This window comes from Branchiostoma lanceolatum, chromosome 12 (genome assembly GCF_035083965.1).
Source record: "Branchiostoma lanceolatum isolate klBraLanc5 chromosome 12, klBraLanc5.hap2, whole genome shotgun sequence".
Classification (NCBI taxonomy): domain Eukaryota; kingdom Metazoa; phylum Chordata; class Leptocardii; order Amphioxiformes; family Branchiostomatidae; genus Branchiostoma; species Branchiostoma lanceolatum.
The window spans coordinates 18,715,400-18,736,597 of NC_089733.1; the positions used below are offsets into that span (position 1 = coordinate 18,715,400).

At 44.6% G+C, this 21,198-nt stretch overlaps 1 protein-coding gene across 1 annotated transcript in view; it reads left to right on the forward strand.

Annotated features, from left to right (window-relative positions):
- Nucleotides 1-2,981: 2,981 nt before the first annotated feature.
- The window catches only part of LOC136446469 (MAM domain-containing protein 2-like), a 32,965-nt gene continuing 14,748 nt past the window's right edge, over nt 2,982-21,198 (forward strand). The window contains exons 1-6 of the mRNA XM_066444846.1: nt 2,982-3,108; nt 3,925-4,033; nt 11,978-12,118; nt 18,430-18,707; nt 19,883-19,967; nt 20,524-20,670. Coding sequence (XP_066300943.1) covers nt 3,970-4,033; nt 11,978-12,118; nt 18,430-18,707; nt 19,883-19,967; nt 20,524-20,670 — 715 coding nt within the window. The 5' untranslated portion in view covers nt 2,982-3,108; nt 3,925-3,969. The remainder of the gene's footprint in view (nt 3,109-3,924; nt 4,034-11,977; nt 12,119-18,429; nt 18,708-19,882; nt 19,968-20,523; nt 20,671-21,198) is intronic.

Consider the following 21,198-nt stretch of genomic DNA (forward strand, 5'->3'; position numbering starts at 1 on the left):
AAAACTGTAACTTGAAAAAGAAAACAGCCGGGAGGAGTCTGCATCGGAGGCTATGTGAAAGGGCAGGATGAAAAAAAAAACAATCTTGTACTTCTGGGCCACCGTAGATTAACTGCTTCTATGATGACTATTCGAGCAATATTGTCTGTGAGGACTGATTCCTGATTTTTCAAAACCGGAATAAACATGACGCACTGATTGTTCCTCTGTCTGCGAGGGGAAGTTTATTCTGGTGTGTGATTTGATTAGAAGAATGAAATCTGCATCGGTTGCTAGCGAAAACAATAAAGCACTTGGCTGTGATTATTTTTCCAGTCCTGCCATGTGGGCTCCCTGTGATTGTGTACGTTAGCTGTCGGTGAAAATGTAACGTTAAGTTTTAAGGTTCCGTTGCAGTACTTTAGAAAGTTGCTAGGGGCCCAATATCTAATCATTTCGAGGTATGATCAAGACATACCCACATATCAAATATCTTTTTTTTTTTGGGGGGGGGGTCTTGGAACACTTCTATTCTAAGACATCCATTTTATTCAGGCGTTTTCTGGGTCAGTTTCAATAGCGTTGCCTGCAAAGTATGGTCAGAAGCGCCACCTATCAGATACTGTTGGTGTTGCAGTGCGAACGCGCTCGGCACCGTACAGAAAACCGAATCTCCAAGCAGATGTATGGGGCCAGCCTGTTTTAATGTTCTTGCAGCGATTCGTACGTCTCTCTAGCTTTGCGTACCTGGGTGTTGGAGATGTGCACTCACTCATTCATTCACTCACTCACTCACTCACTCACTCACTCACTCACACTCACTCACACACACACACACACACACACACACACAAACACACACACACACACAGAGAGAGTGAGACACACCTAGACACATGTGATCACACATACACACACATATAAACACATACGCGCGCGCGCTTGGTTATTTTCGAGGCTTTGGGGAGCCGCAAAAGTGGACATGAAAGCAGTTGATCTGCAGCATGTTGTTTATGCCGCGTGCTGAAGGCGTGATTTGAAACTTGCACACCACGTGGGTAGCAAGTGACTGGAGACAACCTGCTGAGACTGAGGCACGTGGGCAACACGTGACAGGAGAACCCCCTGCCGGGCCTGAGGCACGTGGCCAACACGCGCTCAAAGTGTGCTGCTCAGCGAACTTTCATGATACCATTTTCCCACCAGTGCAGTCATAAATCATCAATTTTCTGAGTGGCCAATGTGTAAGTCTATGGCAAACCATTTACCTTATTTGGCCTACTAACCCCCCTAACAGTAATCCGCCGGGTTACATAAATCCGCCAATTTGAGAAACAGTGGGTTTGAGAGATCTCTCGTGCAGCACCCTCAGGTATGCACGATTTCAAATATACAGGAGTGCATTATTCTGGGGGACGTTGGGTTGGAGATCTGTTTGGACTCTGATCTGATCTTTTCCGGGTGGCGGAATTATGTACCCTGGTGGAATTATGTTAGTATTTGCTAGCTGCTACTCATATTTTTCATCATCATGCACAACTCCATGTACTAAACGGACAGTCATTGTTATCTAAGTTTAATAACTGCCTTGTCAGCAACCGGCCAAGCAGGTGGGTCACTGCGCCCCAGACTGTGCTGAGAGGTGGGGAAGGGGACAGCAGACAAGGCATGACGGACTCCCCACCCTCCCCACGTGCACGAAATCGCTGACACGGAGAGTTTATCAGCCGTAAGTCACACCGCAGACAGATATAGATGTACAGGAGAAACTGGAACAGATGTTCTTGACGTCAAACGTGTCAGACAGCCGCTCCTACGCTAAGTAGAACCAGGACGAACTTAACTCCGCGTGATGCAATCGCAGCCCAACCCCTTCAGGTTTACCTTTGCTGCTATCAACCTTGGGTTGTAACCGGTTGCAATCAAAAAATATTCTGCCAGTTAGATACGGTCTTCGCAACCGTTGGATCTGCTTGGAGATTACTTGGGTTGGTACATGGAATACTTGTCGTTTGTTGGTTTTTCGATAGAGAGAAATTTAAAAAAATCTTTTCTTTTCTTCCTCTGCTGCTATTGAACTCAGCGTTTTGGTACCTTGATTATCTTATATTTGATGGTATTGTCGTTGGTTGGTTTTCCGATGGAGGAAAATTACAGAAAAATTACAGGTTCCTTTTTTCCTTTGCCGCTCCTGATCTTGGTCTCGTTCACGGAGTTACCTTCGATGGTTGGCTGACATCACGCTGGGAAGATTACCGGATAAAACATAATCTCCAAGCAGATGTAAGGATCCGGCTCATTCTCAGCGTTTTACGAAGGCGAACCGTTAAAAGATGCAAGACTAGATAAGAACAACAATGTAGAAGAAATAGACTCAGTGCTTAACGATTATTTCTGCAACTTTAATGTTCTTGTCTAGTATTGTATTTTAAAGGGATGAGGCCGGATCCTCACATCTGTTTGGAGACTGGCTAAAAGTAGACCAACGCCCTCCCGTAACCGCGCAGTCAGCAAACCCGCAGCAGTCGGCATGACGCCCCCCCCCCCCCCCCCCCCCCCCCGTCAGCCGTCTAGTTCACAGCCCCACCTGGTTCACATAAGGCACGATCAGCGGAATTCTGTGGTTGCCGTCAGCGCTCATATGGGACTCATCTTTCCCACAGACTCTGAACAATGTTAGGAACAGCGCTCACCTCTATAACAAGTTGTCACTGATTAATTAACAAGTCGTCTGAACCTTCCGCTAAAAGTACGTCAAATGAGAGCAGTAGATAATTGGCACTGCTCACAGGATCATCCTGGCGAGTGTACAAATGTTTCTACTGCTTACAAGAGCATATTGTCAACAGTGCACATTTTTCTACTGCTGGCAGGATCATCTTGTCAATAGCCACTTCCATGTCGAAAAATGTGCAGATATGCCGTAAAACGTGGTGTCGTAAAACGGTATGATTTTGCTCGTTTTCACTCTCGCATCCGATTTGGCAAATGCGTCATCCACAACGTTAACTTACGTCTGCCCAACGAGGTATAAAATGGAGGAAAGTTCCGAAAATCTTTCTCTTTCAAGAACGAGTCGCTCGTGACCAAGCCTCCGCCCAACCAACAGTACCTCAGTCCGCCACTTCGGTGAGTCGGCTGCAGTTATTTTCTCCCGCCTTTGTATAGTTCTCATTCGTTTGTACAGAGGATAGTTAGATGTGTCTCCGATAATCACGATATTTCATTCATTTCAAAGGTTGTGTTTAATATTACAAAGTTATTTCAAAAGTTTTGCTTTTACAGAAAGCCGACAATGTTTTCATAAAGGATATATCTTAGTTGTTAATCTTGCATCTTTATTAGCTATGTGGTCATTTCAATGTTAGAAGAGAGATAAGATGTATCGACCATATTTCTGATGTAGCGCCCCAAATCGGCACTCTTGTAAAAGTATGATTTTACAGAGAATTCTAAGTTCACGCCGCCTACAGTAGTCACCGTCAAACAGAAAGCTATGTGGCTAGAAAACTTCGCTCCACTGAAGTTAATGTTTTCCTTAAAGCTCTGCCCTGTTTGCTAAGTCCTGTTTGTGGCTCTCGGTACAATTTCAGATATATTTCTATACCGAACTGTGCAAACGTTTTTAATTCTTATGCTTTGCGGGAGCTGGTACCATGGTAAAGTCGTCAAAATATCTATTCCAAAAACTGCGATACATGTTCGAATTATTGTCAAATGCATACCAACAATTCGCCTTCGCACAAGAACATGCAATAAACTTATCGGCACAACTTCATAGAAATGAACGCTACTTCAGACAAAAGTTAGGTAGTCTCCAAGCAGATCGGGCTCAGTGTATGTTTCACGTGTGTTTTTGCAGCAAGAGCGCTCAAATTATTCCCAAGTTCCTTGGTCACGCTAATTATTGTAAGTGTAACTTGACTTTACTCTATCTACATCCAGTTCCTCCTGATCTTGTGACGACATCATCTCCAGAACCCGGCCACCATGATGTGTCGTCTCGCGGTGTTCGCGCTTCTACTGGTCCTACCGGCCATACATGCACAGGAAGGTGAGACACATTTTACATGTTTATCATTAGTGTTATCAAAGTTTTCCAGAAAATAGTAAATAGAAATAGAAATATTTCAACCTACTGGTTTTTATACCGCATATTGTACATTTTACAAATTATGGGCAAAAATGTCCTTTTCAGTGAAGGATGATAAAGGTAAACTACATTCTACGTGCAAATGGAAATATTCTTAAAGAATAAGCTTACGTTTTTATCACTAGTTCTATTTTAGTTTTCTGCCATGATTAAAATAGTTGATAATAGTAACAATATATCCACCTATTGGCTTTCAAATCATATACTGTACAATTAATGTTGATATTGATAGTCTGTATAGTTAAGTTTTTCCATTATTTCTATGCGTTTTTGAACATTTGAACAGAATTTAGATAAACTTAGAATGTTATAAGAAACGCTTAAATTTTCTCTGAACGGAAGGCTTCAGGTTCTGACGTATCCTTACAACAGTTCTTAGAGCCAGCGCTGCCCGAAGAAAAAATAGGTTTGCTTAATCAAAGTCTCTGAGGCTTCCATGCAGCTTTTGTTAGAATCACCTAGCCTCCACCAGGCCTTCCTACGGGCGTATGGAACTTATAATTCGGCAAAAAGGAATAATTGGCCAATAGTCAGTCCATGGCAATGTTAATAATTCGAATGAAACCCTCTGACGGTCAACCCTCCCTGGCAAATATCCCCCTATAGCCGGCGTAGTTATTCTGGGAGAGACTAAGACTAAATCACCGGTGTTCCCATTTCTGACATAGTTTCCGTCTGACATCCGGACCCGATCAGTGGGGTTCGGGGAGCATCATGCCCGCTAGTTACCCTGTCTCTGGCGCTCGATTTGTCTAGTAGCCCGAGGAATTGAACCGCGAATGGTTTCTAAATATAAACTGACAAGAACTGTTCCTTGCACCTGGCACTGGTGATTACGCTAGTCCAGGCGCCTCTACTGACCGAGAGTGACCCTGTTCTTAGCTGACCTATGGTGACCCCTGTGCTCAGAGGCCTGACGAATTTTTTTTTTTTTTTTTTTTTTTTTTTTTTTTTTTTGACTTTTTTTAATTTTTTTTATTCAACATAAGTACAAATATACATGACAAACAATAAACTAAGCGTGCCTTTTAACGAGATAACAAAATACTAATATACTGAACCAAGAGTAACAAACTTAAAGTGTAACAGTTGACAGAACATGAAAAACAATAAGAATCTAATCCGTACATAAAGTTCCCCACTTACCCCGATGCTTCTCCAGCTTCCCTCTCCGAGATGCAATAAGAAACTCTGTTTTCTGATAGAAAGATACTAGTTTTTTGAAAGATCGCAAATGTAAACATTTAAAGCGCCTGGACCGAAAAATAAAGACTTTGCCCAGTAAAATGATTATATTTCTTAAAGGAGATGTATTTAAGGACAGTTCACCAAAAATAACCATAAAAGACGTTAAATCTAAAGTCAGACCGATTTCATGAGTAAGCCAATTTTCCACTTCAATCCAAAAAGCAATGACATGAACACACTCCCAGAAGACATGTACATAGGTTTCCTCATCATTATTGCAAAAAGAGCAGGAGTTTGACTCAGTCAAATTCCAGGTTCGAAGAATTTTATTGCAGGGTAAAAACTTATAAATTAAACGGTATTGAAAGTACCTCAAACTTGGGTCAATAGTAGCTTTAATGATATTTGTAAAGACCATTTTCCAAGGCACATGTGTATCAAAATAGTCAAACCAAGATAGTCTAATTTTGTGCGCCACAGTAATTTGATTATTAGATACAAGAAAATAATTATACACGGCTTTGTTTATCTTAACATTTTTTAACCAAGCGTAGTTCTTTTGAAATATCATGCATACTAAATTCTTTGTATGTTCCCTGCTAAGTAAATTCTTCCATTTCGACGGAATGGCGGATATGATCTGCTGATAACGTAGTTGGTCACAAATATTTGTATACATTAAACAGAATTCATGGTACGACATCAGAAGGCCGTCATTAGATAATAAGTCATTAACAAAGATTATATTTCTATTCAACATAGCAGTAAAGAAAATAGGTTTATTATCAATAACAATATTTGAATTATTCCAGAGTATTTGTCGTCTAACACCACCTGGTGACGTGGGTTCCAAATGTTGAAATTCGTACCAGGCATCAAGAACTTGAGATAAAAATGTTGTAAGATTTAGAGATGTGACGGAGAGCAGATGAAAAAAGGGTAGTAAACTCAAACGGAGGCGGGGGTGAGAATTTATGGACCGCGAAACAAACCACTCAGGATGAAAATACAATTTTGGCACCCACGACGCTTTCATTGTTTTATCATATATTCGCAAATTTTTCAAATTTAACCCCCCATTTTCAACCGAGTTATACAAGACTTTACGTGCCACTCTTTCAGGGCCATCGTTCCAAATGAAGGAAAAAATTTTCTTCTCACACCTTTTGAAAAACAAGTCATCCGGCGATGGCAAAACTTGAAATAAATTAGTAAACTGGGAAACCACCAGAGAATTAACAACGGTAATTTTACCATATAATGATAGGGATTTACCTTTCCAAGGGCGCAGTACGGTATCCAACCCTTCTAGTCGGGGCTCAATATTTACATTGACAATACTATTCATGTCGATAGGTATATGAATGCCTAATATGTCTACTCCACCATCAACCCACTGTAAAGGTAAGTGCGTAGGCAGACGAAAATTAGAAAACTTCAGACAACCTAATCGCAAAATTTTACATTTGTCGGCATTTAAATAAAGACCAGAAATTTCTGAGAAATGTTCTAGATCGGACAACAGGGCGTAAAATGACTCAAGGTTTGGTTCGAAAGGAAAATTTGAATCGTCAGCATATTGAGAAACTTTAGAGCATTTACCCTTAACGTTTAAACCCCGAATAGACTTGTTAGATCTTATCTTGATAGCAAGAATTTCCACTGCCATAATGAAAAGATAAGGGGACAAGGGACACCCTTGGCGCACGCCCCGATGCAATAAAAAGGGTTTTGAAACGTAACCATTATTAATGACGGAACTTTGTGTTTTTTCATAAATAACCTTAACCCACTTTATCAGTTGAGGACCAAAATTAAAAAATTCTAAACATTTGAACATGAAATCCCACCTTAAGGTATCAAACGCTTTTTTATAGTCTGCAATAAATATAAGCCCGGGTTTATCCTCACTATCATAGTGCTCTATAGTGTCAATTAACCGTCTGATGTTATCCCCAATGTACCTGCCCTTAATGAATCCAGTCTGATCTTCGTCTATTAAGTGTGTAATTACATTTTTTATTCTAAGTGCTATACATTTCGACAAGATCCTAGTGTCACAACATAAAAGAGTAAGAGGGCGCCAGTTGTCGATAGTAGTTGGATCCTTGTCTGCACCCTTGCTGTCCTTTTTTAAAAGTAGCGAAATAAGACCATGCTTTTGCGTGCCAGAGAGACACCCATTGACGAATGAATAATTAAAGCATTCTAGCATAGGATTTTTAAAAACATCAAAAAATATTTTATATACTTCTACTGGAATGCCGTCCAACCCTGGTGATTTACCAGATGTGAATGACAAAATGGCTTTGTGCAATTCTTCTTCAGTTATAGTACCTTCACAGTTAGTTTGTTGTTCATGGGATAATTGTTTTCCATACTGAGGAGGAAAGAAATCCTCACAGTTGGCCTGGGTGAGGGAAATTGGCAACTCTTCAAAAGAATATAATGCGGAATAAAAGTCAACCTGATCGGATAGAATGTCGTTTGGATCAGAGATAATTTCTCCAGACGGTCTTTTGATGCTTTGAATATTTTTCCTAACATAGTTTCTATGGACTGAATTCATAAAATATTTAGTGCACCTTTCACCTAGCTCCATCCAGCGTGATTTTGATCTGATCAAGAGGCCATTTAAACGTTCATTATAAAGAGATTCAAGTAATTTTTGCTTACAAGAAAATTCGTCCAGCTGGGCAGCTGTCGGGCAGGTGACACTGTCAATCTGACGCTGCAACACGTTAATTTCGTCAATAAGTCGTTTTTCTTTAATTAAGTACTGTTTCTTTTTCCAAGTTGAAAATTTAATGCAATGCCCTCGAAAGAAGCATTTTGCTGCATCCCATACTATTTGAGGGTTGGCTGTATTAACATTATTTTCGAAGAATTCGGACATAAGTTGTTTTGTTTGCACAACAAATATTCTGTCATCGAGAAGAGATTGATTGAATTTCCAATACCCAGGACCACGTGGGAAGTCTGCAGTAACGAAGGACAAAGTGATCAAGTTGTGATCAGATTTAAACTTATCTGCAATACTACATTTGGTGACTCTATTCAGCAGTGAAAAGGAGATGAGGAAGTAATCAAGTCTACTGGCCTGAAGTCCGCGTCGCCAGGTGTACCGAACAGAATTTGGATTCCGGAAGCGCCAGACGTCGTGTAAATCAAATTTCCCTTTTAACTCAGAAATCGCTTCAAGCGCATTGGGATGGTAATTATGCCGGCGGGTACCTGATCTGTCCATGGATGTATTTTGAACAGTATTAAAATCCCCTACTACCACTAGACTCTCATAACTTATTTCAAATTTGTCTATTTCATCTTCCACTGACCGAGAGTGACCCTGTTCTTAGCTGACCTATGGTGACCCCTGTGCTCAGAGGCCTGACGAATTTTACAGTAGACCAACTCGACTGTAACTGGTCAAAAAATGAGTGGATGACGAAATACATGCTATCTCTAACAGTCAGGAAAGTAAAGAAAAGAAGCCACCAAAACTCTTAATAATTTCCAAATCATCATCATCTTCTTCGCTGCTTTTCAGTTCTTGTTCTCGTCATTGTTTCCAGATTTCATAATTTCCAAATGTTTACCGTTAAAAAGAAAACTACAACCTTTTTAACATCACAAACACCTCGTTTTTCCATTTCTTCCAAAAAAGTCAACCCTAAGAGCTTCGGTTCTATTCCGTAGCAGTTCTTATTAGACTCTAGTAGTCACTTGTTCCACTTGTAACCATTGTTATCTTGCATTGTCTGCATACTGTGAATAAATTCATCAGGTTGGTAAGTCACTGAATAAAAAGACTCTTTGCACACAACCAAGTGATCTATTTAACCGACGTTTTGGCGACCGTCTGTCACCACCTCAGGGCAATTCTGACTGGTTCTGCATACTTTTAACTGCACACTGCAGTAGCCGTTTGGCACCCCATTCTCTATTGGTAACAGAGTTAGGCAGCAGTCCAAAAGTTAAATGCAGTCACGTGCTACAATTAACCATTGGACAAGACCCTGAAAACTGCTATTGACCTATCTGTTCAGGGGCCTGACGACTTTTGCAGAAGATCAAGTCGTGTGGCTTAACCGCAGGGTGTTCGGCCTGGAACCCAGCGGTCCCGGGTTCGAATCCCCTGACGCCACCGATGTTGTGCCCTTGGAAAGCCACTTTACACGGCTTTCCTCACCCATTCAGGTGAAGAAATGGGAATATTGTTCTTGGCACTGTTAAAATGAATCACTTGCAGTGCTACGTCGTCCTCGTCTGTCCAAAAGCGAAAAAAAGTCTAGTACTGCTGGTTTATTCATCAGACTTGGTCATGACTCATAAGTCACGTACACTCAGTCTGGTCCTGCTGAGATGGCCACTAGATTCGTGCGCCAAACTTCAGAACAATTAGGTCAAGGGAGATTAACTCGTGCTGGTACGTTTCATTGTCAATTTCAAGAGCACCGAGGTTCCAGATTACAGTCAGGCCCCGCTGAGAAGTCGCTGGATTTCTGTGCCAAACTTCAGAACAATTTGGTCAAGGGAGTTTAACTTGATAATTCATCGTCAATTATCCACACTCCTACACAGGCAAAAACTCCAGTTAAGAGAGGTGACGAACTGAGTGGGCTTGGTAGAACGCTTTAATCAGCCTCGCCGCGTGGTCGCTTGACGGAACTGACTTGAGACCCGGGGGGCACCAGGCCGCGTGCTCCCGGGCGCGTCTAATTAAACTATTTGGTCTCCGCCCAAATGTATCCAATGTCAAGACCACGAAGTTCTACAGACCACGAGTAGCTCGCTGACTTTCTGCCCGTCAAAACGATTACATCAGAACAGTTAACTCGTACTGGTATATTTCATTGTCAATTTCAAGAGCACTGAGTCCCAGATCATAGCCTGGTCCTGCTGAGAAGATCATTGGATTCGTGCGCCAAACTTCAGAACAATTTGATCAGGGGACGTTATAGAAATGGTTAAACACGGTCATTCCATGCTGGTACATTTCCGATTGTCAATTTCAAGATCACTGAGTTCTAGATTACAGTCTGGTCCCGCTGAGTTGAGAGGTTTGCTGTATTCTCGCGTTAAACTTCAGAATTAGGTCTGGATACCTAGTAGAGAGTTTTTAGGTTTTAGACTCCTTCTCACTGGACCCGGGGCACGCTGGCGGCGTCACTGCGTCCTAAACTGGATTTGTGTGTCCCTTGACTTTATAATGGAAATATCATTCGAAACGTTCAAGTATGGACATTTTTTGTCGATGAAATTCGTTGACTGTTTTGTCAATTCGATCGGCCGCAGCGACGTCGCCAGCGTGCCGCGGGTCCAGTGAGGGGGCTTTACTGCTATAGTTCATTGTCAATTCAAAGCACTGAGTTATACACTACAGTCTGGCCCCGCTGAAACGTTCGCTTGGTTTTACTGCTATAGTTCATTGTCAATTCAAAGCACTGAGTTATACACTATACAGTCTGGCCCTGCTGAAAAGTTCGCTTGGTTTCTGTGCCAAACTTCAGTATGATTAGGAGCTAACAGAAAGGGTTAAACATGGCATATTTCATTGTCAATTTCTCACCGAGTATCAGTTTACGGTCTGGTCCTGCTGAGCTGAACACTGGATTCGTGCGCCAAACTTCAGAACAATTAGGTCAGGGGAGTTAATGGCAAGGTTTAAACACGGTTACCTCGTACTGGTATGTTTCATAGTCAATTTCAAGATCACCGAGTTCCAGATCACAGTTTAGTCCTGCTGGGTTGAGCGCTACCTCTGCGCGCCAAATGTGCCATCTGGACACCATTAGGGTCAGCAGGGCGACCACCTGTCACTTCATGTTTGTAACGACATTATATCAATGCTGGTGTGTTACGCCGAAGGGCGGTTATACCGGCTGTACAGATACAGAAGCTGGTGTGTTACGCCGAAGGGCGGTTATACCGGCTGTACAGATATAGATACAGATCAATGTCAAGGGCACCGTGTCTGCGATTATATTTCTCACAAGCTGTACCGTGTGTCGAGTTTCGGCGGTTCAAAGACCTGAGTTTGCAAGCTCGGCTAAATTAGAACAGCTGATTCGGTAGAAAGGTTAACACGGGGTAGCCTCCTTGGCAGGCCTGTTGGGGCCAGGTTCTTTTGCTGGGGCAGCGATACCATTTCTCCAGCAAAAGAAGAAGGCCCAGCGAATAAGCGCTCCCCTCCCAGATATTAGTAAACGCAGGGGCCGCCCAGAACGTCTACAAAAAAGGTAAAGGTACCATAGCCTTTTGGGGGCCGTTGGAGCAGTGGGTTTTTACCCACCGTGTCTAGGGCACGGTATTGGAAGGCGGAGCCCATCCCTCTCCTTCCACCGCCTTTTACCTCCCCAACCGAAGTCAGGTACCCATTTCTACACCTGGGTGGAGTGAGGAAAGTCGTGTAAAGTGCCTTTCCCAAGGGCACAACATCGGGACGCATGTCCAGACATGTCTGGGGGAAAGCCGGGATTGAATCCGAGTCTCCTTGTTTGACAGTCCAATGTTCTAACCACTACGCCACGGGATGCCACGTCTACAAAGGAGGCAGTAAACACGGGACCAGTTAACTTGAACATTGAGTCTTTTTTTCATTTTCTTCTTTATTTGTTTGTTTGTTTATTTTTTTTATTTTTTTATTTTTTTTTGCAGTGGGTCCTGCTGACTGCACGTTTGAGAACGGCCTGTGCTCTCTGTCCCAGAGCACCGATGACGAGTTAGACTGGGAACGACACCAGGGCTTTAAGAAGTTCTACGCGACCCTGCCGTCACGTGACCACACCATAGGCACACGTAAGTTCTGAACTTGACTTTCACTCTTTTGTACATTCCAGGAACTCGGGTTATTTCTGTTTTGTTTATCATAACCTCCTTATTCCCATTCTTTCGTTCTCTCTCTCTCTCTTTTATCCTCTCTTTATTTCACCGTATCACCTCATGATCCTTGATTTCATTCTCCCATTCTCTCTTCTGTCTCTCTCTCACCCTCCATCTCTCTCCATCTCTCTCCTTCTTTTCCTCCCTTACTTCACAGTATCAATCTCTTGCTTTCGCTTTCTTGCTGTCCTCTGTCTCTCCAATCTCCCCTTCTCTCGCTCCCTATATCTACATACACTGTATCTACATACAGGACTAGGGAGTAAGAGAAGGGGAGACAGCGGACAGCAAGAAATCGAGAGAATGAATTTATCTTCATCGCTTTCCCTTCATCCCAAACCGTCACGTCTTGAGATTTACCAGGTGACTCAATGCGTGTCTTTATCCCTTCACTTCACGTTTGCCTCTTTCTGTCTTCTCTCTCTGTCCCCTTCTCTCTCTCTGTCTGTCTCTCTCTGTCTCTCTCTGTCTCTGTCTCTCTCTCTCTCTCTCTCTCTCTCTCTCTCTCTCTCTCTCTCTCTCTCTCTCTCTCTCTCTCTATATATATATATATATATATATATATTGACCCTCCTACATCCCAAGCCAAGTGTCGTGTCTTGAGACTGGCCTGGTTACTGAATACGTTTGCCAAGACTCGCGGAGGTTTTTGGACTTTCTTCAAGTCGATTAACATTCCTGAGTCTGCGGTTTAAGAATCTGTTTTTCATATTTGGCGAGAAATGTCTTTAATTAGTGTGTCTGCGTGGCTATTATTAGTGCATGTTACCCACGTAGTGTCGAGGCCAAGTCTGTCAGGATGACAATTTGTAGAACTTTGATTTTTACCGCGAGCCAAGGTTAGGCTAACATCTGCACACGCCTGGTGAATTACGCGCGTCTATTCCGAATGAGAAACACACACACTCGCCGGTTGATGACGTACGGCTGATTGGAAACAGCCTGTTTACTCAGATCGGAGGGTGATTAGGTTAAAGTAGTTCCCGGTCGCGGCGCCACGCTGTGTGCAGGTGTTTAGCACGTGTGCAGTTGTGGTGGATTATGGGTTATATCTGTGTTAGTAGGGCGGTAAAACTGCTTTGATGTAAGATACTAGTGTACAAACACGACGTTACATGATACCTCAGGACGTGTCATATCTAACCACGGGGCCGATTGCTAGAGTTGATAGAGCTTAATAATCTTGAAAACATGACGACCCAGAAAGTGAAAATTATCACCGCGATAAGCAGACAGATCTGAAACAAATCAAAGGAGCGAGTAGAAACAAGTGATCCCAACCGAGATTCGAACCCACGCCGAAACCGGCAGCCCAGATCACAGGCACGCACGCCTTAACCATTAGGCTAAAAGGTCGCGCCAAGTTAGACTGGTCAGTTGGAAGCGCTTGAACCCCCACTGTAACAGATCTATCACTACAAGGTTCAGGCAGATCACGTGTAGAAGGTCTGGTAGGGGATGAAGGAAGTTGCTGTTGAACATACGTTCAGCTTCCCTCTCAATCTGAAACTTCGTTTTGAGTTATAGCTGAGACGTTTTAAATTTCCTTCTGTGCAAGTTCACACCAAAGGACCTCAACATTGGTGTTCACGTTTGAAAGAACAAACTCATGCTTAAACCACCATGTAAGGAGTCAACAATAGAATCTATGAGACAGTAGGCTGTGGGAAGACGGGATATCAGCAAACGCATCTCTTTGTCTATATAAATGAGTCTGTTTAACCTCCATTACATAAGCGTGAAACACCAGCTTGGCGCACGGCGGCTGGCGACCTGCTAGCCGGTTAGTTGGAGCACGGCCTAGTTAGTCTCCTACATTCCACCACGTCTGGCGGCTGTAACATGCAGACACAGATAAAAGAGATGTGTCCAGTCGAATCGGCTCGTGACGTATCAGGCCCCACGGTCTGGCCGTTCATTTGGCTGTAGAACATTTAAGACTGAAGCCTGTTAAAAGACGATGCATCAGCAAAGTCGTTTTCGCCTGTCTAAAGCTGATGGCTGTAATATGAAGGCGGGGATGACAGAGGCGTATATCAATAATGCACAACAGTCTGGGTGTTCATTAGTAGAACCATTAAGATTGTATGATGTTAAAATCATCTGTTTTATATCTGAAGCTAACCGTCTGGTGGGGATAATCTGCAGACAGGGAGGTGTCTAGTCTATTTGGCGAACAAGAAACCTTTTTGTTTTGATTTGGACATTTGATTGTAGCCTGTTGAAGGACGGGACATCAGCTAAATCGTATCGCTTATCTGAAGCTAACTTCATGCCCCAGTTAAAGATGTGCCCAGTCTTCACGGACATGACATGTGACTCTCCACAATCTGGCTCTAGATGAGAGACTGGATGCTGCCGTCATCTGGACCGCTTCTGGAGGTCATTGCCGCGTCTGGAGATGATTATCTTTCATCTAAAAGAAATTGGGTCAGTCTTGGCGGGCGCAAGACCTTGCCGGTGAACCTCGACGTTTACAACAATTTGTCTCGTCTTTTTGAAACGTATTCAAGAACATTCCGACGTCTTGAGACAATTGTCTTTAATCTAAAAGAAATTGGGTCAGTCTTGGCGGGCGCAAGACCTTGCCGGTGAACCTCGACGTTTACAACAATTTGTCTCGTCTTTTTGAAACGTATTCAAGAACATTCCGACGTCTTGAGACAATTGTCTTTAATCTAAAAGAAATTGGGTCAGTCTTGGCGGGCGCAAGACCTTGCCGGTGAACCTCGACGATTACTACAATTTGTCACATCTTCTTGAAACGTCTTCAAGAACATTCCGCCGTCTTGAGACAATTTTCTCCATTTACAAGAAACTGGGTCAGTCTTGGCGGGCGTGTGTGACCTTGTCGGTGAACCTCAACGTTTGCGACAATGTGTCTCATTTTCTTGAGGAGTCTCCAAGACTGTCTTGAGACAATTTTCTCATTGCCGACAGATTTTTCAAGGGTAGGTCAGCGGGCGTGATCCCAGGCTGATGACGCAGGGAGAAATGTTGGCTGGCGGACCAGTTGTAGGGAAGATTTCTGTCGCAGCTCCAGGGCTGGTTGCCAGTGAGTAGGCAATGCAAAAGAATAATTAATTAAGGGCGACGGTTGGAAATCCCACCAACAGAGACAAGAGACTGAATAAAAAGATCCTTTATACACAACCAAGAGATTTATTCCACCAACGTTTCGGTGACCATCTGTCACCTTCTTCAAGGCAATTCTGGCTGGTTCACGAAACGTAGGTGGAATAAATCTCTTGGTTGTGTAAAAAGAGTCTTTTTATTCAGTGACTTACCAACCTGATGAAACTATTCACGGATGAGAGACAAGAGACTATTCTGTATATTCTTTCAAACACGGTTGGAAGGGGTTTTCGTAATGAGACAGAGTGTGTTGTCATTACTGTAGTATATATTCAGGAGTTACAGACCGACTTTCACCACCTGATTCAGTTTCATCCTCTGTAAGTTTGAGTGAAAGTTTGGCCTTTGCAGGCGTGAGGCAAAAGTTAGAGACCTTGAAATCCTGACTGCCGATTTGAAACTTGTCCTCTTTAACTGTACCTAAATTCGGTGCATGGTCAAGCTTGCAGGAGGTTGTCCCCCTTCCCGAGGCTGGGGTCAGTACCCACCAGTGTCTAACTGTCTCTTGTTACGCCTTGTTATACCATTAGCCACTGTCACACATAGCTGACCAAGGCCTCCTTGGGATTGGGTAGGAGTAACTTGTGAGCAAGGTCATTTGTGGCTGGGAGTTGGTCGGAAAAACTGGTCACTAGTCTTTAAAGTCTAGCTTTAAACTATCGGTGTGAATATCAGTCTTAAATCTCTTAGTTCAACCGGTATTCATGAGAAAAGTCGTCTATGTCAGACTACTATGGATTTTGACAGATCAAACTCGCAAAGGTAGTATTCTGCTAGGATGCGATCATAGCCATAGGAGCAAAGTGGAGCTAGAAAATCATGTATTCCAGACCACTCCCAAATCCCAACCCAGTGCCGACCACTCCCAACCCAGTGCCGATCACTCCCAACCCAGTGCCTTCCACTCCCAACCCATTGCCGACCACTCCCAACCCAGTGCCGACCACTCCCAACCCAGTGCCGACCACTCCCGACCCAATTGCCGACCACTCCCAACCCAGTGCCGACCACTCCCAACCCAGTGCCGACCACTCCCAACCCAGTGCCGACCACTCCCAACCCAATTGCCGACCACTCCCAACCCAGTGCCGACCACTCCCAACCCAGTGCCGACCACTCCCAACCCAGTGCCGACCACTCCCAACCCAGTGCCGACCACTCCCAACCCAGTGCCGACCACTCCCAACCCAGTGCCGACCACTCCCAACCCAGTGCCGACCACTCCCAACCCAGTGCCGACCACTCCCAACCCAGTGCCGACCACTCCCAACCCAGTGCCGACCACTCCCAACCCAGTGCCGACCACTCCCAACCCAGTGCCGACCACTCCCAACCCAGTGCCGACCACTCCCAACCCAGTGCCGACCACTCCCAACCCAGTGCCGACCACTCCCAACCCAGCGCCGACCACTCCCAACCCAGTGTCGACCACTCTCAACCCAGTGCCGACCACTCCCAACCCAGTTCCGACCACTTCCAACCCAGTTCCGACCACTCCCAACCCAGTGCCGACCACTCCCAACCCATTGCCGACCACTCCCAACCCAGTGCCGACCACTCCCAACCCAGTGCCGACCACTCCCAACCCAGTGCCGACCACTCCCAACCCAGTGCCGACCACTCCCAACCCAGTGCCGACCACTCCCAACCCAGTGCCGACCACTCCCAACCCAGTGCCGACTACTCCCAACCCATCGCGGACCTTGCTTGTAGAATGCCCGGGAACTAAGTCGTCGGAGAAGGTGTTTAATGTGTGTCAAGGACTTAACTGGCCCTAATAGGCTGGCCGCCCCTCATGGGGGGCCAGGACGAGTTTCTAACCGGTCCTCCTTAACCTCTAACTGATGAAAATAGGATGGCGGTCTGTAAGAGCGCCTACGCCAGAGTCTGCCTGGCCCTTCGTTAACCCCTAGCCCTAACTGGCCAAAAAAAGCCCGGCTCCGCTTACAAAAGGGCCAAACCAGTGTCCCACAGGGTCTCGTTAAACCCCTAATTGGCCCAAGTCGGCCAAGGTCGCGCACAGAACACGGGTGTTGCTAAACAGTAGCGCCCTGGTCACACGGGTCAGCGCCCCTGCTACCGGACCAGATGGTCGGGAGTTCGAGTCCCGGGCACCGGGCCAATCTGTCGGGCATCAGAAAGGTCGCAGATCAATCAGCCAACGGGTCAGCGAGCTATCAGTGCATTTTTGACAGGACCCTGCCGGCCTGGCTGTTTGCGGGAACACAAAATAAAAGGGTTTATCAACAAATATACACAAATTATGCTTATAGTTATTTAATATTTTTGTAATGTTTTATGTGTTTTGTTTTTTGTATGATACTTTTTGTTCCTGCAAACTGCGCGGCCGGGCACCGGTTTGGAAATGTGACCAAAGCATATATATCATATTCTAAGGCAGGTATTCATTTTCAGAGTCTAATGAAGAAAGGTCTAAAGCGCCTTCCCGGGGGTACAGCAGCGGAGTGTCCAATATTGACGCTGTGTTGTCCTCTATACCTCTATACCATCTTCGGGATGAGGAGGCTCAGCCTGTGGTAATCCCGGTCTCGAACGTTACTCATGTGTTGTACTTCCGACTCTCCCAATGTTTGTCGAACCGTGCTTTGAACTCGTTGACCGTCTTAGAATCCACCACAGATTGTGGTAGTTCATTCCAGTCACTAACTACTCTAACACTGAAGGACTGACTCCTGAGCCTACCCCTGGCTAAGGGAACCTCGAGCTTATAGCAGTGCCCTCTAGTTGTCCCTTCTGTGCGTCTAGTAAAGGGAGACTCAAGCTGAATCCCTTCAAAACCTTTAGTCAGTTTTAACAGCTGAATCATGAATTGTCTTCTATGCTTTCCCAGCGGATGGTTCCTACCTTAGGTGTTAAGTACCTTCCCAATGGCACAACATTAGATTCCTCATCAATGATTATATCTTTCTCTGCCCTCCCCAGAGGACGGCTCCTACCTGGCCGTGGGCTCGCCCGTCCTTCCACTATCTTTCGTCAGTTACTGGACGAGATTTCTGGTTCACCAGGCTTAGCTCCTGTTGTACAAGATTAAGATTAACGTTGTGTATTCCCCCCCCCCCCCCCCCCCCCAGAGGACGGCTACTACCTGGCCGTGCGCTCGCCCGTGCTTCCGCTCTTCGCCCGGACCGCCCGCCTGGAAACTCCCGTCATCCCCGGCGGCCGGAAGTGCTTGACGTTCTACTACTGGATCCAGACCGACTTCATGGCGGACGCGGACCGGAACACCATGAACGGGCTCAACGTCTACGTCATGTACGAGAGCATGCTGGGAGACCCCGTCTGGAGCATCATGGACGGGGACCTCTGGACCAGGGCGGAGATCACCATAGAGGCGTCCAGGGACTTTCAGGTGAAAAAAGTCTTCTCCATCTATATCGGGTGGTCCTAAAATCATTCCTTGTGGAACACACAACAAGCGGTGGGCGGCGGTCTCTACTAGAGCACAGGTAACCACCGAGAAATAACCATAGAGGCGTCCAGGGACTTTCAGGTGAATAAAGTCTTCTCCATCATTCTATGTCTGGTGGTCCTAAAATCATTCCTTGTGGAACACTGAACAAGCGGTGGACGGCGATCTCTACTAGAGCACAGGTAACTACCGAGAAATCACCATAGAGGCGTCCAGGGACTTCCAGGTGAATAAAGTCTTCTCCATCTATGTCTGGTGGTCCTAATATCATTCCTTGTGGAACACTGAACAAAAGGTGGGCTGCGATCTCTACTAGAGCACAGGTAACCACCGAGAAATCACCATAGAGGTACCCAGAGACTTCCAGGTAAATATAAGCTTACGTGTATATACGTGTGGACTAAAGCAGAGATAACCAAGTACCCAGATGCTTATTTGTAAGAGAATTCTTTTCCATGAGTCTGTATCCGTGTGGTGGTCCTAAGATCATCCCTTATGGAACAATTAGCAACCGATGGGCGGCGATCTGTGGACTAGGGCAAAAATAACAACCAAGAAACTTAGACTTTAAAGGTGTCTTGCATCTGTCTGTATCGTCTTTAAGTGCGGTTAGGTCTTATCATTGATTATCATCATTGATTATTGATAGCGATTTAAGTTCTACAACAGGCAGACTTCTGTCGTTATCTGGTCGTTTATGTAGAAAGTCTTGCATAGCTGTAAAAATGATTCCTTATGTTGTGCACCTGATAAATGGAGTAACGGTAGACTTCCGGGTTAAACCAAGGCTTTCCTGTGTTTATCTCTGTATCTGTCTAGTGTTTAAGCGAATTAGGTCTTCTTATAGAAGTTCAACAAACTATAGACTTCTATTTACTTGAGGTTTAGGTCGGTTTGATATGTCTCTTATGTAAAGGACCGAGTGTAGACGTCCCCTGTCCCTTATTTTGGTACACATGTTGAGAGGTTTTGCCTGACGCTACCTTCCCCATGCAGATGCTGTTCGAGGGATACATGTGTGTCACCTATGTGAATGACCTAGTGTAGACGTCCCCTGTCCTTTATTTTGGTACACATGTTGAGAGGGTTTGCCTGACGCTACCTTCCCCACGCAGATCCTGTTCGAGGGGACGGTGAAGTCTGAACTGGAAGGCAGCGTCGCCATTGATGACATCATCCTAGCAGAGGGGGCCTGTGACGGTTGGTTATGATAATTTATATTCTCATCCATGATAATTCGCATGAAAAATCTCAGTTAGAAAAATATATCACTGTGCTGTTAGGTTTGACTTGATCCAGTTTTACGGGAGTAGTTTATTACACACTCTTGAGAGGACTAAAGGAACGAAAGTTATGGCTGTTTTCTCCGAAAGGACCTATGTCACATACAAGTTAGATACATATTTTGCAGAGGACTGTGAGAACGTTTTACGGCCGTTTTCTCTGATGGCACCATGATTGTTACATGAACATGTTTGTACATGATCTTGCTACATGTTTGATACATGTTTGCTACATGTTTCCAGAGGACAGTGAGAACGTTTTAGGGCTGTTTTCTCTGATGGCACCATGTTTGTTACATGAACATGTTTGTACATGATCTTGCTACATGTTTGATACATGTTTGCTACATGTTTCCAGAGGACGGTGAGAACGTTTTAGGGCTGTTTTCTCTGATGGCACCGTAATTGTTACATGAACATGTTTGTACATGATCTTGCTACATGTTTGTTACATGTTTACTACATGTTTCCAGAGGACTGTGAGAACACGTTTTACGGCTGTTGTCCGGACGAAGTCACGGCGGCCGCCGGGCCGAACTTCCAGGGCTGTCGGCAGACCTTCGCGGCAGAGGCCGCCGGCGGACTGGACCAGTCCCGGTTCGAGGAACTGTACGTCCGAAGTGAGTCTACGCTTTTACTTCTTGTAGGCTAAGACCTCTGTGTGAAAAGAAGTGTATATGATTAATGCTTGTAGGCATCCTTCCATCTTAGATGATGATGGTATATGATGAATGCATACCTGTAAAATCATATCCTTATGACTAGTGCTGCGTATCTAAACGCAACATCAGGTACAGGTACAGGTACCGGTACAAAGGTTTAGGTACAGGTCCGGACCTGTACCTGTACCTGTACCTGTACCTGAACAATTTGACAAATTTACATGTGTTTTTCTGAACTTCTTCAATATTGATAGGGTTTTATTAAATAAACTGTATACAACTTGTCAGTATCTTTATTCAAAGAGTTAAGAACATACAGTACTATGTTTCCTACCGCCAAACTCCCTTGGCCTTGCTACCAAAACTCTCAACGTGCCTGAATGATCTGTTGCATATTAATTACTCTGTTCCAAGGTGTCACTTTGGTTACGATTGGTGTTGCATGAGGCCATGAGGTTAGGAGATTAGTCACAAAATAAGCACATG